At 39.6% G+C, this 19,253-nt stretch overlaps 2 protein-coding genes across 3 annotated transcripts in view; both read left to right on the top strand.

The window, feature by feature from the left end:
• The window catches only part of ADGRG7 (adhesion G protein-coupled receptor G7), a 92,757-nt gene extending 82,934 nt beyond the window's left edge, over window positions 1–9,823 (top strand). Inside the window, exons 17-18 of the mRNA XM_069065378.1 lie at window positions 8,569–8,636; window positions 9,602–9,823. Coding sequence (XP_068921479.1) covers window positions 8,569–8,636; window positions 9,602–9,823 — 290 coding nt within the window. The remainder of the gene's footprint in view (window positions 1–8,568; window positions 8,637–9,601) is intronic.
• An 8,320-nt stretch (window positions 9,824–18,143) lies between these two features.
• The window catches only part of TFG (trafficking from ER to golgi regulator), a 38,307-nt gene continuing 37,197 nt past the window's right edge, over window positions 18,144–19,253 (top strand). For both annotated transcript variants that reach the window (XM_069065347.1, XM_069065346.1), the window contains exon 1: window positions 18,144–18,356. The gene's annotated coding sequence lies outside the window, so the exon portion shown is untranslated. The remainder of the gene's footprint in view (window positions 18,357–19,253) is intronic.

The raw sequence follows: 19,253 nt of genomic DNA, 5'->3' as shown, positions 1-19,253 counted from the left end.
CATTTCTCCAATCAATAGTGATTTAGAGCATTTTTCATATGACTATAGATAACTTTAATTTTGCCTTCTTAAAACTGCCTATTTATATCCCTTGACCATATATCAATTGGAGAGTGGCTTTTATTTTTATAAATTTGAATCACTTCCTTATACATCTGAGAAATGAGGCTTCTATCAGAGAAATATGGTATATGTTTTTTTTTTATATTACTTCATTGTCTATGGGATCTTTTAGCAAAATGTAGCTTCCCTGATTATCTCTTTTATTTAGTTTTATTTTTGCTTTTTTTTTTTGTCTGATATCAGGATGTTTAAATGGCTATGTTCAATATATATTCTCATGTGAAACTGACTCAGACAAGGCATGATTTGCGGCATCAAATTTAATGAGTATGTGCTAAAGGAGAAATAAAATATAATGAACTGTGTAAAGACATAGTAAAGCAGATGGTTTAATCCACAGTTATAAAAATTATTTGTTTTCTTTGAATAAGAGATACCTATAGCTTTGTATGGTTACTTCAACCCTGTTGTCTTAGATCAAATGGATTTCTTTTTTTTATTTTATTTTTTGCATTTTGGAGGGCAATTGGGGTTAAGTGACTTGCCCAATGTCACATGGCTAGTTTTTTGTGTTAAGTGTCTGAGGCTGGATTTGAACTCAGGTCCTCCTGACTCCAGGGCTGGTGCACTGTGCCACCTAGCCACTCCCAAATAGATTTCTTTAAGAATTGTAAAAGTGAAGATCTCAGATTAGAGACAACAACCCAACTGAACTCTCCCAACATTCCCCTCTAGACAATTTTACAATAATGCTTCAAATAAAATTTTGGAGTGGCAGAGCCAACGAAAGGTCAAAATGGGACATTTTTCTAGCCTAAGAAAACTTAGGACAGCTGTGTGGTACAGCAGATAGTGTTAGACCTGCAGTCAGGAAGACCTGAATTCAAATCTGACCTCAGACACTTGCTAGCTGTGTTACCCTGGGCAAATCACTTACCCCTGTTTGCCTTGGTTTCTTCATCTGTAAAATGATCTGGAGTAGGAAATGACAAACCACTCCAGTATCTTTGCCAAGAAAACTGCAAATAGTCACGAAGAGTTAGACGTGACTGAAAAACAACCAAACAACAAAAACAAGAAAACCTAGGAGCTTGTCAGAAGAGGACTGTGATGCAGAGGCTGTCTCAGAGCACATGCAGCACCAACAGCACACCGGTGAACCTTGGAGGTGGCTGTAACAGTGGCAGCAAGAGTAGCTTTGGGAGCTCTCCGCCCAGGGATGATAAGGGGACTAGATAACTGGTCAGAAAAAAATGACAAGGGACCTTTTGTTTGTACTGGGTGCAGCTCTGGGTCACAGTTCCAGGGTAGAGAGGAGTGCTTGTGGTCAATCACAAGAAAGCAGAGGCCCTAGTCAGAGTTCCAAGGTAGAGAGGAGGACTAGAATTTGCATTTCAATGAGAACAGGGAACTTGGACAAAATTCCATGGCCAAGATGAACACTAGTACTAAACAGCTATAGGGGAACAGGGACCCTTCCTAGGTAAAGACCAGAACTCAGAATATGAGAGCAGTTATAGGAAGCAGGGACCGTACCTCTCCCGGGATCATACCACCTTGGAACCATCAAAAACTTGCAAAGTCCCAGAACTAGCTCTAAAAACAACAGCATGAAAAACCCTGAAGTTTGGGACAGTACCTCCCCACTCCTAGGTGACACTTTAACATAAAATTCAAAGTCAAGAAATAGATTGGGGAATCGAGAAAACAATAAAAAAGGACTCAATAATACAAAGTTACTGGGGTGGCAGGGAAGATCAAGACACAGAATCAGAGGAAGACAACAATGTGAAAAGGGCTACAACCAAAATCTCAAAGAAAAATTCTAATTGGACCTAAGGTCAGCAATAATTCCTGGAAGAGTTTAAAAAAGGAGGTAACAGAGGTAGAGGAAAAATTGGGAAGATAAATGAAAGTGATACAAGAAAATTATGAAAAGAAAATTAACAGCTTGGTAAAACAGGCACAAAAATGCTCAAGAAAATAATGCTTAAAAACAGAATTAGCCTAATTTAAAAGAGGCACAATAATTCACTGAATAAAAGAACTTCCTAAAAATCAGAATCAGTCAAATGGAAAAAGAGGTACAAATCTCACTGAAGAAAATAATTCTATAGAAATTAGAATAGGGTAGTTATTGTTCAGTCGTGTCTGATTCTCCATGAACCAAATTAGGATTTTCTTGGCAGGGATAATGGAGTGGTTTGCATTTCCTTCTCCAGATCATTTTACAGATATAGAACTGAGGCAAACAGGGGTAAGTGACTTGCCCAAGGTTATACAGCTTGTAAGTTCTGAGGCCTGATTTGAATTCATGAAGATGAGTCTTCCTGACTTCAGGTCTGACACTCTATCCACTGTTCTACCTAGCTGCCCCCTACAATACAGCAAGTGGAAGCTAATGACTCCATTAGACATCAAGAAACAATATAACAAAGTCAAAAGAGTGAAAAAATAAAAGAAAAAGTGAAATAGGAAAATTGACTGACCTGAAAAATAAATCAAGAAGAGATAATTTAAGAATTATTGGACCACCTGAAGGCTATAATCAAAGAAAGATCCTAGATATCACATTTTTTAAATTAAAAAATTGTATTTTTCTGGTTTCACAAGTCAGCAGCACTCATATTTCATTAGAACAATGACTTTAAATTTTCCACATCCACTAACATTCAAGCAAAACCTAAAAACTATTCTACTGTATCCAATGTTCATAATGTTTACTGCATTCAATGTGAACCTAAACCCCTTTTCTACATTCAGATAATAAATATCTCAAAAAGCCTTGCTTCAAAGTACAGACAGAGGTATGTTTCAACAACAACAGCTCTATTTAAAAAAAAATTACCAAAGAAAACATTCCAATATCTTAGGTCCTGAGGGTAAAATAGAAATTGAAGGAATCCACCAATCACCTCCAGAAAGAGATCCTAGAAAACTCCCAAGAATATTATAATCAAATTCCAGAACTCCCATGTCAAGGAAGGAAGTAGCTTCAAAGAAACCATTCAAATATTATGGAGTCACAGTAAGGATCACACAAGATTTAGCAACTTCCACATTAAATGGAGTGGAGAGCTGGGAATATAATATTCTAGAAGGAAAAGGAGTTGGAGTTACAACCAAGAATAACTTACCCAGAAAAACTGAATATAATCCTTCAGGAGGAAAAATGGACACTTAAAGACTTTCAAGCATCCCTGATGAAAAGATTAGAAGAAAATTGAAAATTTGACATTCAAACACAAAACTCAAGAGAAGCATAAACAGGGAAACATAGAAGAAAAATCACAAGAGACTTAATAAGTTAAACTATTTACATATGGGAAGATGATTCATGTAATTCCAAAGAACTTTATCATTATTAGAGCAGTTAGAAGTAGTCTACATAGATAGAAATCCCAGGTATATAGTTGATTATGTTAGGATGATCTAAAAAAAATTAAAGGGTGAGAAAGAGAGATACCCCAGAAGAAGGGGGAAGGAAGAAGTAGAAAGTTTTCTCACATAAAAAAGGTACACAAGGAAAAATACATAATAATAAATACAAAATAATAAAAATACATTTTACAATGAAGGGGAAAATGGGATGGCAACCAATGCTTGAACATCAGTCTCATTGGCATTCTCAAAGAAGGAGAAATGTATATTATATAATATATATATATACACACATATAAACATATATATAGTGTGTACATATATTAACATAAATATATAAAATATATTAATACATATATCATTATATGATTATATTCATATAAGCACACCATATTATTATGTTATATTATTAAATGCTTCAATAATGTATGCATATAAATATATAAAATATATTTATATTTTTATATACACACATATAAGCATACAAATCTCTCTTATCCAAAATGGAAATAGGAAGGGCAGGGGTTAAGAAAAAGTTGGGGTGATAAAAAGGAGAGCTGATTAAGGGAGGCAGCGATGAGAAGCAAAATATAGTTTTCAGGAGGGACAGACAAATGTTCAGGTAATTTTTCCTTAAAAAAGAAAGACCCCTTGTAATTTTCCCATAGTCATTGGGCCACATTTCTGGAAATTCCATTGCTTATCACAAAATTTACTTTCTTTTCCAAAACAAAGGGTATATCTAACTCATATATCACTGGGAGCTATAGTCCAATTCTTATCTATAAGGTTTTTTTTTCTAGTATATACCTAGGACACGTGGAAGAGTAACATTTATCCTCTGTTGAACTTTAATCTAACCTGCAATATAGTATAGTACAACATATTAAGGCTTTCAGGCCTCTGGAACAAATAATTCATTGAATTCTTTCCATCTTGTTCATTAAGTATAGTGCTAAAGTGCTTTTACAGAATGTCTTGTTTAATTATGGATTTCATAAGGAGGAACTAAAAGAAGGATTACTGGAATGAATAATGGAAGAGTTAAGTCACACTTTGTTGGTTTTTTGCTTTTTGGTTTTGTTTTTTGCTTTTTGGAGGGGGATTGGGCAGGGCGATTGCGGTTAAGTGACTTGCCCAAGGTCACACAGCTAGTTTTGTATTGTGTCTGAGGCTGGATTTGAACTCAGGTCCTCCTGACTCCAGGGTTGGTGCTCTATTCACTGTACCACCTAGCCACCCCCCAGGTTGTTTTTTGACATATATGAGGCTTCCTATCCTAAGACATTTTCAATCAGAACACAAAATGGTCTCTGTGGATGCTCCAGTAGATGATGATTTTTAAAAAGATCTCCACACATTTTATCTGTATTACATTGAATTTTTCATTTTGAATTTGACAAGAGCTTAGAAAAAAGGTGGCTTGTTCCCACTCCACACTTCTGGTGACAAAAGAGTTGGGGGAGGGAGTAGGGAATAAATATCCAAAGTGACTTATTGAAAGTCTGTGAAAATGTAAACAAATGTAAACATAATATACGTTTGAAAGAATTCTGGATTGGGAATTGAGAGAACTGAATTCTTCTCCAAACTCCAAAGTTAATTAGTCCAGTGACCTTAGGCAAAACCCATAGCCTCATTAAAGGGGCCTCTCTTTTCATCTGTAAAATGGTGTTGGAATTGATGTCCTTGAAGATCCCTCTTATCCCTAAGATCCTCCTTTTCCATAACTGTACCTATCATCAATTCAGCCCAATTCATTGTAATACAACAGACATGTATTGATCACTTACTGTCTTAAAGAGACTATTTGAATGCTGTGGATTCAAAGTGAAAAAAGAAACATTTCTCCCTCCTGGGAAGGCAGAGATTGGGAATACACCACAAATGCAAATAAGTAAATGCAAGGAAACTTGTCCACCCACATGGATTTCTCAGTCTCCAACTTGGTGGATTCTCAGAGACCACCCTTGTCACCATACCTTGCTGAGCCGCCTAGCTCCCCTTTTTATTCTATTGGCAAATAAAACCCTTTTGTTAGCTATTTGACAACCTATGAGTGTATCCTATTGTTCCATCATCAAACCTGAATAACAGGGTATCTATGTCAGGCTTGCCCCTAAAACCATCCCTATGAGAGTTTAAAGTGGAGGGAAGATATCAAGTTCTAGGAGTGGAAGAGATAAAAGAGACTGAGAGAGGATCCCTGAGAAAGGCTAAGTCTATCAAAGTCGGTCATTGCACAATGGTCTCAGTTTCTTAATCTCTCTAGGAGACATCAGAGTAAGTAGATACTGAAATGTCCAAGTATAAGGTCAGGGGTGGTATTGGAGATAAAGATTTCAAGACAAATATAAATCTTCTTGAAAGAAGAGGGTGAGTGACCTAGTAGATAAGAGCAAGAAAGCTCTGTTCTGAATGATCTCACAGAAGGATGTGAGACTTAAAGGAAGAAAGGCCACTGAGTTACAGTCAAAGAGGAGGCTCTTACAGTAGCAATGGGGCACAAGTTGTGGCTGATTCCTCTTCTTCATGACCCAGTGAATGAGGAGAGACAGGAGCAATCAGTACTGAAATACAGTGTTTTCCAGAGGGAGTCAGGCTGTTGTAGACCTAACAATGTAGAACATATGAGAAGATGAGGTATAGGATGAAGGAAAGTTAGTTAATTATGGGGGTGGGGTAGTATAATGGTAATGGGAATTTGAAGATCTTCCCTACCCCTTAATAAGCATAAAGGAATTCAAAGACCTTCCCTGCTTTGAAAATAAACTCTGCCCCCTAAGAGGCTGAATGTAGACACATGGAGCCTGTGGTGAGAGGAGTTTGCTGAAGGGTGGAGCAGAGCCCACAGGAAGCTGGGAGTCAGAGCTAGATAGACTGGGAAGAGGAGAGCATGTGTTCCAGGGAGGCTTGTGAGTAAAAATATTGGTTTGTGGGAAGGCCAAAGGATGCTGTGGCTCTTTGTGCTGTTATGGCTTATTAACTTCTTTGTTAATGGGATTTGGTTTTCTGGTGTCTGAATAAATGTTTTTGCTTCTGTCCTATATATTGAGAGTCTGTTATATTTTGCAATTGAGTACCATGCCGGTATATTTATAGTGATCGTGGGCACTATGAATATTGCATTGGTGCTACAGGTAGGGGTGGTCACAGGATGCAATGGAAAGGGATGACAGAGTAAGATAGAATGTGGTTAAGAGTAAAGCTGTTCTGGGGCAATGACATCAACTTGTACCCTCAATACCGTATTGCTGAGGGCAGACATTGCAGAGAAATCAGATCAGGTACTTGGATTGATAAATATGTGGTAGCTCAGGCTCACAAGTTCAAAACTGTAACTAGGAATTTTTGGCAAGTAAAGGAAACTGGAGACACTTGGACTAAGATTAGTAAAATGCTCATGCTATGGAAATTGGAGTCAGGGTATAGTGTAAGCAGAAATGGGTAGCACTCCTATACCCCTAAGAGTGCCAGCTCAGAGATGAATATTTTGATGAATTATTCCGCAGAGTAGGTATTGAGAGCTATTATTTCTACAATGTTGAAATATTCCAAGTTTTGTCAGTACTTTTTATATCTGGTGACCTGGAAAGAATGTTAAATACATTTTCAAAACAGGTCATTGTATTGAGTGTTTTGTTCAACTGTTTTTCTTCATTATAAGTTAAGGTTCAATTTGGAGAAAGGAGGAAAGAGAGCATTTCCAGAAATAATTGTGATATAAAAACAAAAGATGTCACTGAAACTTATTTAAAAACCAAGAAACAAAAAACTTTGGTGCCAAGGAGAAGGGAAGAATTTTTCACCAAACGAGATAAAGAACATTGTAAAATGCAAAATGAATAATTATGATTATATTAAATTAAAAAGGTTTTGCACAAATAACACCAATGCAACCAAGATTAGAAAGGAAGCAGAAAGCTGGGAAACAATTTTTACAGCCAGTGTCTCTGATAAAGGCCTCATTTCTAAAATATATAGAGAACAGAGTCAAATTTAAAAGAATACAAGTCATTTCCCAATTGATAAATAGTCAAAGGATATGAACAGGCAGTTTTCTGATGAAGAAATTAAAGCTATCTATAGTCATATGAAAAAATGCTCTATATCACTATTAATTAGAGAAATGCAAATTAAAACAACTCTGAGGTACCACATCACACCTATCAGATTGGCTAACCTGACAAAATAGGAAAATGATAAATGTTGGAGAAGATGTAGGAAAATTAGAACACTAAAGCATTGCTGGTAAAGTTGTGAACTGATCCAACCATTCTGGAGAACAATTTGGAACTATACAAAAGCACTATAAAACTGTGCATACCCTTTGATCTAGCAATACCACTACTAGGTCTGTATCCCAAAGAGATCATAACAAGGACCCATATGTACAAAAATGTTTATAGCAGCTTTTTTTGTGGTGGGCAAGAACTGGAAGGTGAGGGGATGCCCCATCAGTTGGGGAATGGCTGACCAAGTTGTGGTATATGAATGTAATGGAATACTATTGTTCCATAAGAAATGGTAAGTAGGAGGACTTCAGAAAGACCTGAGAAGATTTGCATGAACTGATGCTGAGTGAAGTGAGCAGAATCAGGAGAACACTGTACACAGTAACAGCAACACTGCGTGATGACCAGCTTTGTTAGACTTAGCTCTTCTCAGCAATTCAATGATCTATGACAATCCCAAAAGATTAATGATGGAAAATGCTATCCATATCCAAAGAAAGAATTATGGAGTCTGAATACAGATCAAAGCATACTATTTTCTCTTTTTTCTTGTTGTTTTTTGTTTTTTCTTTCTCACGGTTTTTCCCTTTTGTTTTGATTCTTCTTTCACAACATAACTAGTGTAGAAATAGGTTTAATGTGATCATACATTTATAGCCTATATCAGATGGTATGCTATTTTGGAGAGAAGATAGGAGAGGGAGGGGTGAAAGTTTAGGACTCAAAATCTTATAAAAGTGAATGTTGAAAACTAAAAATAAATAATTTTTTTTTAAAAAACGTCAAACTTTAGTGCCATAAGTCATAACCCAAGTCATTCAGTCTTAGCTGCAGCCCAGATGCCTGATTGAACTAATAATAGAAGTAAATCCTTTTGCTTTATTCAAAGGTGAAGGATCACAAACAACCGGAAGACACTCTGAAGGTGCAATGACTTTGGATCAGAATAGGTATCCTGTAAGATATAGATAATAGAGATAAGTCCTGTAAGCTAAGATAATAGAGGCCCTGTAATTCTATGGCTAGGGGAAGCTTTGTGTTTGAGAACTCCATAGTTATGAAGGATTAAGGAATTGGTTTTTCTCAAATAAGTGCTGCCTCCCAATGTAACAGTATTTTCAGCATGATAAGGCCTTCAAAGCTAGTCCCTAAAAGAAACCAGGATTGGGGTCACCTCAGGTGCTTAAACAGGGAACTTGGTATTAATAACGTTTCCCATCTACTTGAGCAATCAGCAGCAGTAAGAAATGGATAAGAAGTTGTTTTCTCAGGTGGTTGTAGTAGCAACCACCCAGGATAGCCTGTAGCACCCTCCATTGCTAAAGAAAAGACAACTTTTAAAGGGGTCCGCAATCTCACTTTAATTACAGATAAGTAGAAAATACAAGAAGAGAAATTAGCATAGAGATTCAACAGGGCTCCTACTGTCTGAACAAAGTAATACAACCACCTACATATATCACTAGACCAGTAGAATACAAACTTTTGAGTGGTGGTGGTGGTAGTAGGGGCTCTTAATAAATGACTACTCAGAGTCCTGTCCAGGGAATTAAAAGGTCCTTCTCATAAGCAAACCCCCAAAGTAAAATACCAACCTCCCATTGTAGTTTTCAACTAATAGGATCAGAGCCAGAAAGTATCACAACCCTTGTGACTAATTAGCTTAGTACCAAAAGGTGTAAAAGCCGTCCTACAAGCAAGCCTCCCCCTAATCAAGCTCCTCCTTAGGCAAGTCCCTCCCCCAATGGGCTCTATGTGATTCAGGATGGATCACAGCTGTGAAAGCAGCAAGACATCCATGATTGAAATACCTGTGCACCTTTAGACCTCACAGCTCCTGTTCCAAGGGAAAAGGGGACACATATGATCACACAGGCTCATTAATGGATGAGAAAGATCTTCATATTCCATTAACATTATAGTGGTACAGAGGCATAGAACAGAATAAAGAGAAATCTCCATGGGTGAAAGTAGTGGGGAAGTCAGATCCAGGTCGAAGAGGACTTCAAACCCATTTCCCTGAGAGGGACCTGGTTGGTGAACTCACCTTCACCTACACAATGACAGTTCCAATCCTGGGCTCTGATTCTTGGCTCCTGGCCAAGCAAGGACAACATTCTGCTGCCATCTCCTTTGAAAAGTGAAGTAGTGAAAAGAATCCATCTTTACTCAAACACTTTCAAGAGAAAAGGGAATTATATTGAATTATAAAAATACTGTGATATTTTCAGAAGGGTAAAAATTTTTTTAAAAGTTTAATTATTTTCCCTCATGTAGCCTTGCTGGAAATATAACAGCAAATACAATCTTGCCAACATTTTTTTCTCCTTATCTGTAATATCATAATCAGGGAGAAAGTCATCCTGGGACAGGTTTATGTTTTCAATGTAAAGAAAAGAAAAAAATATATAAGACAGTGTATTTAGTCAGTGAGAACTCTTAGTCTGATTATTCAGAAACATTGTTGAGAGTATCAACAATGCTTTACATTTTTGTGGTTAAGATTTTCAAGAACTTTGTTCATAAAGGCTTGCTTGATAGCGTCTAGCTTTTCATTGTCTTTAAGAATGTATTGAGGGGTGGCGAGGTGGTTCAGCGAGTAAGAGCACCGGCTCCAGTGTTGGGACGACTTGGGGATCGAATCGGGGCTCAGATACTTAGCAGCACACCCAGAAATAACCGGCCGTGTAACCTTGAGCAAGTTACTTAACCCCAATTGCTTAAAAAAAAAAAAAAAGAATGTATTGGTATTGAGAACTAAAATGTATTGCTAAAGGGAAATTGTGAACCTGGATTCACTAGCTGTAAGGGTTATGGGATTTAAAGATCTTCCATACCCCATTGGACTTTGGACTTGCTGACGTAGCAGGAAGGGGCGGAGCAAGAGGAAGCGGAAGCCAAACTAGAGTTCCTGCGGTGGCTGGCGGTGGCTGGCGGCAGCACGAAGCCCTTTTTGAGTTAGCCAGAATTTCTGCTAAGGACTCCTGCTGAGGACTGTCAGGAGCCGGAGCTGCTGGGAGCGCACTTCCCGGACACTGGGTGGTTGCTGTGAGTGGGGAGAGGAGGACCTTTGCCTGAGGTAGCCTGTTCTGTTTTAAAGGCTTGAAAATGTGGGTGCTTTCTACTTTATCTACCTGTGCCAATGTCATAACTACTCTGATGGCTTTCACTTTCTGGTTTTGGGGCTCAGTCTTTTGGTATCTTAATAAATTTTCTAGTTTTTTTCCCCCATATGGCAAGCATGATGTATTTTGTGATGGATAATTATATCAGCATATCTGTAATCTCCATAGGCATTGTGAATATGGCATTGCTGATACACTAGCCTCTAAGGATCCTTTCAATGTTAAATCTATTATCCTGTGTATTTTTAAAAATAAATACTTTATTGGAAACTGTAAGCAATAACAAAATCAATGAAACAAATAGATATCTTTGAAAAAAATAGGACACCTACCTAAGGTGGCCCAATTACAGTTTTGTTTTAGAGGTAAATTGATAGATTAGATATCATTTCAAGTTCCCTTCCCATTTTACAATCCCACAAATGCTTATGGGCTTCATTTTTCTTCTGTCCAGCAGTGTAGAAAATGACTTTAGGTTATATTCCTACAGGCTGAAGAAGAAAAAAAGCATGTAGACAGAAACATTGTCAGCAAAGTATCTGAAAATACAGCCTCTAGGAGAGATATGAGAAGAAACCTTACCCATCTCAATCTAGAAGGAAATAAAGTATGCACTGGCAAATGGCCGTGAAAATACTAGGGATAATTTCACCTCTATCAGACACACTGTGTATGTATTAGAAAATAGTTTTTAGTGAGTAGAAACCTGGGCTTTATACCTTTTTCATGTGCTAGACTCACCATCAGATGCAAGACCCACCATGGCTGACGTAAGACCCAATGCAGAACAACTTCAGGGTAAACTTCTGGGCCTTCACTGGGAGGCAGCATATTGCACCTAGAGTTCAGAGGTATGGGTTCAAATCTCACCTTAGCTACTTATTATCTGTGTAACTACGAACACATCTCAGAGCTTTACTTTCCTCATCTACAAAATGCTACTAATGTAGCAGTACAAAGGACAACTAGGACATTCAGGCTCCTTGGTTCAGGGCACTTTGTGAGTCATTTTCCAATCAAGATCATAGTTCATGAGACTTCACTGGTGCGTTTACTTTTCCTAGGGCAACCAGAAGACACTGGCTCAAGACAAAAGATATTTAATTAAAATAAATGAAATAAATGACATCCATCCACCCACCCACACAAACACGCTCTGTCCAGTGCAACAGGGACATGCGTTCTCACTGGTAATTACATTACTAATTGGAGAAGAGGCACATGCAGGACAAATGTGTCACCAGGAACAAAGAATATGTGTGGTCAAGGAACATGTGTTTTGGACCCAGGAAGTGTAATTTTGATCTCACTTCCAAGAATATGATGAAGTCCTCTGGTGACATATTTATGCTGCTTTCTTCCAGGCACCTTGACTGAGCTGCTCTCTGCTGGGCATCTCTATTGAACTCCTCTTTTAAAAAAAATTTTTTTTTTGCCTTTTGGAGGGCAATTGGGCTTAAGTAACTTGCCCAGGGTTACCCGGCTAGTGTTTTTGTGTGGGTGTTAAGTGTCTGAGGCCAGAATCGAACTCAGGTCCTCCTGACTCTGGGGCCGGCGTTTTACTCACTGTGCCACCTAGCCACACCCCCAAATTTTTTTTTTAATTAATTTATTTGTTTACTTTTAGTTTACAGGATTCAGTTCCACAGTCCCTTGAGATTCAAATTTTCTCGCCCTCCCTCTCCTTTCCCCATTCCCCCATGCCCCCATTTGATGGCAGCATGCAATCAAATATAGGATCTGTAAATACCTTCGCATTAAACATTAGTCAGGTTGTAAAGATGGATTATAACCAATGGAATGAACAAGAGGAAAGAGGAAACAAAACAAAACAAGAAAAAGGGAAGAGAGCTGGTAGCTTGCTTAAATCTGCATTCAAATTCCGTAGTTCTTTCTCTGGATGTGGACATCTCTTTCCATCATGAGTCTTTTGGAGTTATCTTATAACCTTGCATTGCTGAGAAGAGCCCAGTCTATAAAAGTTGGTCATCACACATACGTTGTGTCTCTGATTGTATACAAATTTCTCCTGGTTCTGCTCTTCTTACCCAACATCAGTTTGTATAAGTCTCTCCAGGTTATATGAAGTCCGTCTGCTCTTCATTTCTTATAGCACAATAGTATTCCATTACATTCATATACCACAACTTGTTCAGCCATTCCCCAATTGCTGGGCATCCCCTCGATTTCCAATTCTTTGCTACCACAAAAAGAGCTGCTATAAATATTTTTATACATACGGGGACTCTTCCCACTTCTATGATCTCTTTGGGATACAACCCAAAGAGATGTTTTTTGGTATTGTGGTATTGCTGGGTCAAAGGGTATGAACTTATTTATAGCCCTTTGGGCATAGTTCCAGATTACTCTCCAGAATGGCTGAATAAGTTCACAACTCCACCAACAATGCATTAGTGTTCCAACTTTTCCACATCCTCTCCAGCATTTATCATTTTCCTGTTTTGTCATCTCAACCAATCTGACTGGTAAGATGTGGTACCTCAGAGTTGTCTTGATTTGCATTTCTCTAATCAATAGTGATTTAGAGCATTTTTTTCATATGCTTATAGATATCTTTAATTTCTTCCTCTGAAAACTGCCTATTCATATCCTTTAGAACATTTATCAATTGGGGAATGATTTGTATTCTTATAGATTTGACTCAATTCTCTATATATTTTAGAAATGAGGCCTTTATAAAAAACACTGGTTGTAAAAATTCTTTGCCAATTTTCCACTTCCCTCTTAATCTTGGTTACATTGGCTTTGTCTGTATAGAAACTTTTCAATTTAATGTAATCAAAATTATCCATTTTGCATTTCATAATGCTCTCTAACTCTTGTTTGGTCATAAAATCTTCCCTTCTCCACAAATCTGACAGGTAAACTATTCCTTGCTTTCCCAGATAGCTTACAGTATCAGCCTTTATACCTAGATCATGCACCTATTTAGACTTGATTTTGGTATACGGTGTTAGATATTGGTCTATGCCCAGTTTCTGCCATAATATATTCCAGCTTTCCCAGCAATTTTTGTCAAATAGTGAGTTCTTATCCTCAAAACTGGGGTCTTTGGGTTTATCAAACAGTAGATTACTATAGTCATTGACTGATGAGTCTCATGTACCCAATCTATTCCATTGATCCACTACTCTATTCCTCAGCCACAACCAAGTAGTTTTGGTGACTGCTGCTTTTTAATACAGATTAAAATCTGGTATGGCTAGGCCACTTTCCCTAGTGTTTCTTTTCAGTAATTTCCTTGATATTCTGGACCTTTTGTTCTTCCAAATGAATTTTCTTACTATTTTCTCTAGCCCTGTAAAGTAATTTTTTAGCAGATTCATTGGCATAGCACTAAATATATAATTTAATTTAGGTAAAATTGTCATTTTTATTATATTAGCTTGACCCAGCAATGAGCAACTGATGTTTTTCCAATTAGTTAGATGTGACTTTATTTGTGTGAAAAGTGTTTTGTAGTTGTGTTCGTATAGGTCCTGGGTTTGTTTTGGCAGGAAGATTTCCAAATATTTTATAATGTCTATAGTAACTTTAAATGGGATTTATCTTTCTATCTCTTGCTGTTGGATTTCATTATATAGGAATGCTGAGGATTCATGTGGGTTTATTTTATATCCTGAAACTTTGCCAAATTTATTTATTATCTCAAGTAGTTTTTTACTCAATTCTCTAGGATTCTCCAAGTATATAATCATATCATCTGCAAAGAGTGATAGCTTAGTCTCTTTGCCTAATTTGATTCCTTCAATTTCTTTTTTCTTCTCTAATTGCTACTGCTAACATTTCTAGTACCAGTTTTAATAAGAGGGGTGATAGTGGACATCCTTGTTTCACCCCTGATCTTATTGGAAATGCTTCTAACTTATCCCCATTACATATAATATTTGCTGATGGTTTTAGATGTCCTCTTTGCTGAATCTGCTGTTGCCGTCTCCTGATTGTCACCTGTGCTTTGATTTCTTTGCTTAACTGCCACTGCTTTTTTATCCTTTTAGTTCTTCATTTGTGATGTGGTTTCTTCACTACAAGAGTGGAATCTTTTTTGGGTGGACTGATATCGTGATTGAGTGGCTCTATATAGATAGTTGGATTTTTTTGTTCCCTAGTTAAAGTGACTTTTTATCTGCTGTTTTTCAGGGCACAGGGAGAAGAGAGAGACATGTCAGTGAGACTGAGGCTTTCTGTCTACTATGAGGAAAAAGAGCAGCAAGCTTTATGAGTAAGACCTCTGTGTTCCTAGCAGTCAAGACAAATGCTTTTATGTCCTCCCACTGGGAGAAATGATAGAAGAGTGGGTCTAGACTGTGCATGGTAGCAACATCTGTGACTTGAACCTCTACCTGTGATAATCAGGACCAGTGTGAGGGAAGTAATTGAACCAGGGATAGAAGTAATGGATCATATCTAAAGGGGGCCCAGAGTTCTGGAGATTGTCAGCTATCATGAAGCCTGGAAGAGTAGTGAGGAAAGGCTAAGAGCCCACTTCTCTCTCCTAGTGCTGCCCTTGCCTTTTTTGTTTTTCCCCTCCCTTATTCTCACTCACAAGCTATGAATGAGGGTGCTGTGGGCTCTTATCAGCTGCCTGAGAGTAGAGAAATAGTTGGTTGGAATTTTAGAAGATGGTTGGATATAGTGATCCATGGAGAAGCACTCAGTTAATTTCTTTTCATCTTTACTATGTCTAATAAACTATGGGTTTATTAGACTATAGTCTAATAATATAAACTACTATGGGTCATAGAGTGTTATTGCTAGTGTCTTAATATCGGGGTGGGTAAGTCAGTCATTTTACTGATAGGGTAAAGTTCAGATGTGGGGAGAGGATGGAGCCATAGATTTAAATAAATTTTCTGGAAACCATATTTCATACCATTACCCTAGCTTTGGTCAAAACTTGGCAAATGCCTCTGTGAGTAAAATTAAGTCAACATTTACTAAGTGCCCATTATGCTCCAGGCACTGTGCTAAGTGCTGGGGATACAAAGAAAGGGAAAAAAAAAAAACCCTAACCCTTCAAACCCAAACTCCTCTCTCCTCTCTCCTCTCTCAAGGATCTACCAGTCTCGTGGGAATGCAAACAACTGCATAGTAAAAAGATATACATGGGATGAATTGGAGGTAATCTCAGAGGGAAGGCATAAAGATTAAGGTGGACTGGGAAGGGTGTCTTGTAGAAGGTGGGACTTTAGCAAGTACTTGAAAGAAACCAGAGGAAACCAGGAAACAGAGATGAAGAGGGGCAGAGTTCCAGGTCAGACATGGGCGACAGCCAGTGAAAATACCTGTAGTTAGGAGTTAGAGTGTTATGTTCAAAGAATGGGAAGGAGGACAGTGTTACTGGATCACAGAGACAACGGGGAGTCCTGTGGCTGGCTGGCTGGCAGGAGTGGGACTGGGAGTTTGCAGGCTGATTACTTTCTGGTGACCAGTGGAGGTAACTGTAGCCTTTTAGAAGCTATTAGAGGCACCAGTGCAACTTTGCCTGCTTGGTGGATGGCTTGAGTCTTTGATCATCCTGTGGACAGCTCAGATATGGTACTCCTTCTTTGGGATAATTAGGTGACATGTTTGCCTTTCTGTAGGCTTCAGAAAAGCAGCACAAGAGGCTATGTGGCCAATGCCCACGTAGCAATTTCAAGTTCCACCTGTGCCACATAAACACATGTTGAAGGGGTGAGGTGAGTGGTTATCTCTCCATTGACAGTCACTAAATCTTACTGAGCATTTCTTGCATGGAGACTACTTTGGCGACACATTAAGAATAGTCAATATTGTTTCATTTACTCATTAGATGCTTAGTGATAGATTATAGAGATAATAAGTGCTAAAAGAATTCATTGGATCATAGATTTTAGAGTTGGAAGGGTCCTTAGAAGGGTCTAATCTAATCCTTTTATTTTATAGTTGAGGAAACTGACACTAAGGTTTCATAAGTATTAAGTGGCAGGGCTTCAGTTCAAACCAAGGTTCTTTAACTTCATAGACAGTACTGTTTTCTGTGTACCACACTGCCTCTGCAAAAGGGAGAAATCACTGTGAGCTGGAGTCTGATTTGACTTGCTTTGAAGGATGATGTTTCTGTCCTTTAGGAGCTTTCAAAAGAATCGAAAGGTTGAGGAAGGGCTCATGCCAACAAGAAAAATTACATATGTAATTTTTGTGCTTTATGCTTTTGAAAGTGTCTTCACATGTATTATCTTATTTGAGATAAAATCATCAATCAACAAGCATTTATTAAACTACTACTATTATTATTAAGCCTCTGTGCTAGGTCCAAAAGATAGCTACAAGTACCAAGAATGAAATAATACCTGCACTTAGAGACAAGTATATATAATATATACACATACACACATATATGGATGTATGTCTACATACACAAATAATCATATACATTTGTGCATGTAGCATATGTATTGAGTATGGTATTATATACACACACAGAGCATAAAATGTATAGACACAAACGCACCATAGTTAAATACAAGTTAGCTTAGCAGGGAGCGCACTAGTAGTTGGGTGGACCAGGAAAGGCTTCATGTAGAAGATGGTACTTGAGCCATATCTGAAAGGAGAGGGATTCTCTAAGGAAGACAACTGGTAGGGAGTGCGCTCCAGATATGGGAAATGGGTAACGTAGAGGCTCAGAGATTGGATAGAGATACATAAGCCATCTTAGTGCTTATTACTGAGCAGGACGAGCTTATTAAAAAGCTGGAAGGGACCTCGGACAGAGATGATCTAATCCAGGGGTTCTCAACCTTTTTTGTGTTTTAGTAGTCTGATGAAGCCTGTGGACACCTCATTATAATGTTTGTCAGTGCACAAAATAAAACACACAAGACCAATCATGTTGAAATGCAGTTACAAAATTAATAATTGTTCATGGACCCCAGGTTAAGGATCCCCGATTTAGGTGAAGGCTGAATCTTATGGCAGTGCAGGCGCCTTTTAAACAGGGGAGGGAGAAATCCACGCCTTTAACCCAGCGCATGCTCAGAGGGTCTACATGTCAGATTTCAGGGAAACGAAAAAAAAAAAAAATCACTGTCATTCTTCTGCGCATGCGTAATATTTCCATCCATGCCTCTTTTTTTTTTTTTTTTTCTAAATCTCGTTAAAAAAACCAAAACCTTCACCAGCTTTCAGACTCTACAGCGGCCGTCAGTTACACCCTTAAACGCATGCGCTTTAAGGTAGAAGAGGAGCGGCACTTGTCAAGGCGGAAGGAGAGGTTTCCTTTCTTTTTTCCCTTCTCCGCCCCGCCTCTCTGGCCCCGCCCCCTGCCCTGCCCTCCCCCCCATCCTGCCACGTACGGGGCTGGAGCTCACGCTAGGCTCAGTGGGTCCTAGCGATTGGCTGAGGCCGGCTCGAGCCAGAGGGCGATTTACGGCGGCGGCCGAACGTGACAGACCGTAGCCTCCCCCCTGACGCCGTGGCGGCCTCGGCACCGGCGCTGCCCTCGGAGACAGGAGCGGAGGAGAAGCAAAGCTGAGGGAACGGTGGCGGCTGCGACCCCAAGAATAAGGTATTTTTTTTTAATGGTCGCTCGAAACTGGGGCGCTGTTGCTCGCTCCCTCCCGTCTGTCTCGGGCCGGCGATACGGGCATGCGCGCCAAGGCCTCGGTGGGAACTGGCTCCGATCCGGCGGTTGGGGCGGGGGTGGGGCTCTAGGCCAAGGGAGCGAGGGGGTCTCGGGTCGCACGGGAGTGGGGCGGGAGGCGAGGGGAGGGAGGGGCCCCTGGAGCCGGCTCCGGGAGAGGGACGCGCGATTGGAGGGAGGGGCGCGAGGCGAAGGAGGGGGCTGCTACCGGGCCAGGAGCAGGGGGAGGTGGGGGAAACGTCACGAGATAGCGGGAGGAGGGGGCGATGCGCGAGGGGTCACGAGGGGGCCGCGCGCCGCGCGATCTGAGGTGGGCAAGGCAGAGCAGGGAAGGGGCGCGGGGTGTGGGTCGTCTGCGACTTGGGGCCACTTGTGGGGAAAAGGGGAGCGGGACGGCCCCCTTCCGGTTTCACTTTTCTCCCCTTCCCACCCCCAGCTGTTTCAGAGAAGCGTAGTAGGAGCCCAAAGGGAGCTTATTTAATTGAATGGAATGGCTGGGTACTGGGGGTGGGGATGGGGGTGGGGGGGCAGCTCTTGCCTCGGGAGGAGCTTGAACAGCTGAGCAAGATCCTGCTGGAAGCTGTCGCTCTGGAGGAGGGCCTCGACCTTTGTGCAGCCAGCTCACCAACACATCTATTGGACGTGGGCTTTTTGGTGTTTAGGCTTGCGTGGCTTCTGTGAGCAGGAATTCTTAAACCTAGAGTGCATGGACCGCCTCCCCTCCTCCCCGCCGGGGAACTTGGGAGAGACTAATGAGTCTGTAAACTTGAATGGGAAAGAAGAAAAAAAATCACCTTTATTTCTGTATAATTGGTTTCCTTT

This window comes from Petaurus breviceps, unplaced genomic scaffold, assembly GCF_028583685.1.
Source record: "Petaurus breviceps papuanus isolate PSGF00001 unplaced genomic scaffold, PetGlider_PUasm1.0 90683, whole genome shotgun sequence".
Lineage (NCBI taxonomy): Eukaryota > Metazoa > Chordata > Mammalia > Diprotodontia > Petauridae > Petaurus > Petaurus breviceps.
This window is presented reverse-complemented; position numbering and strand designations above follow the sequence as displayed.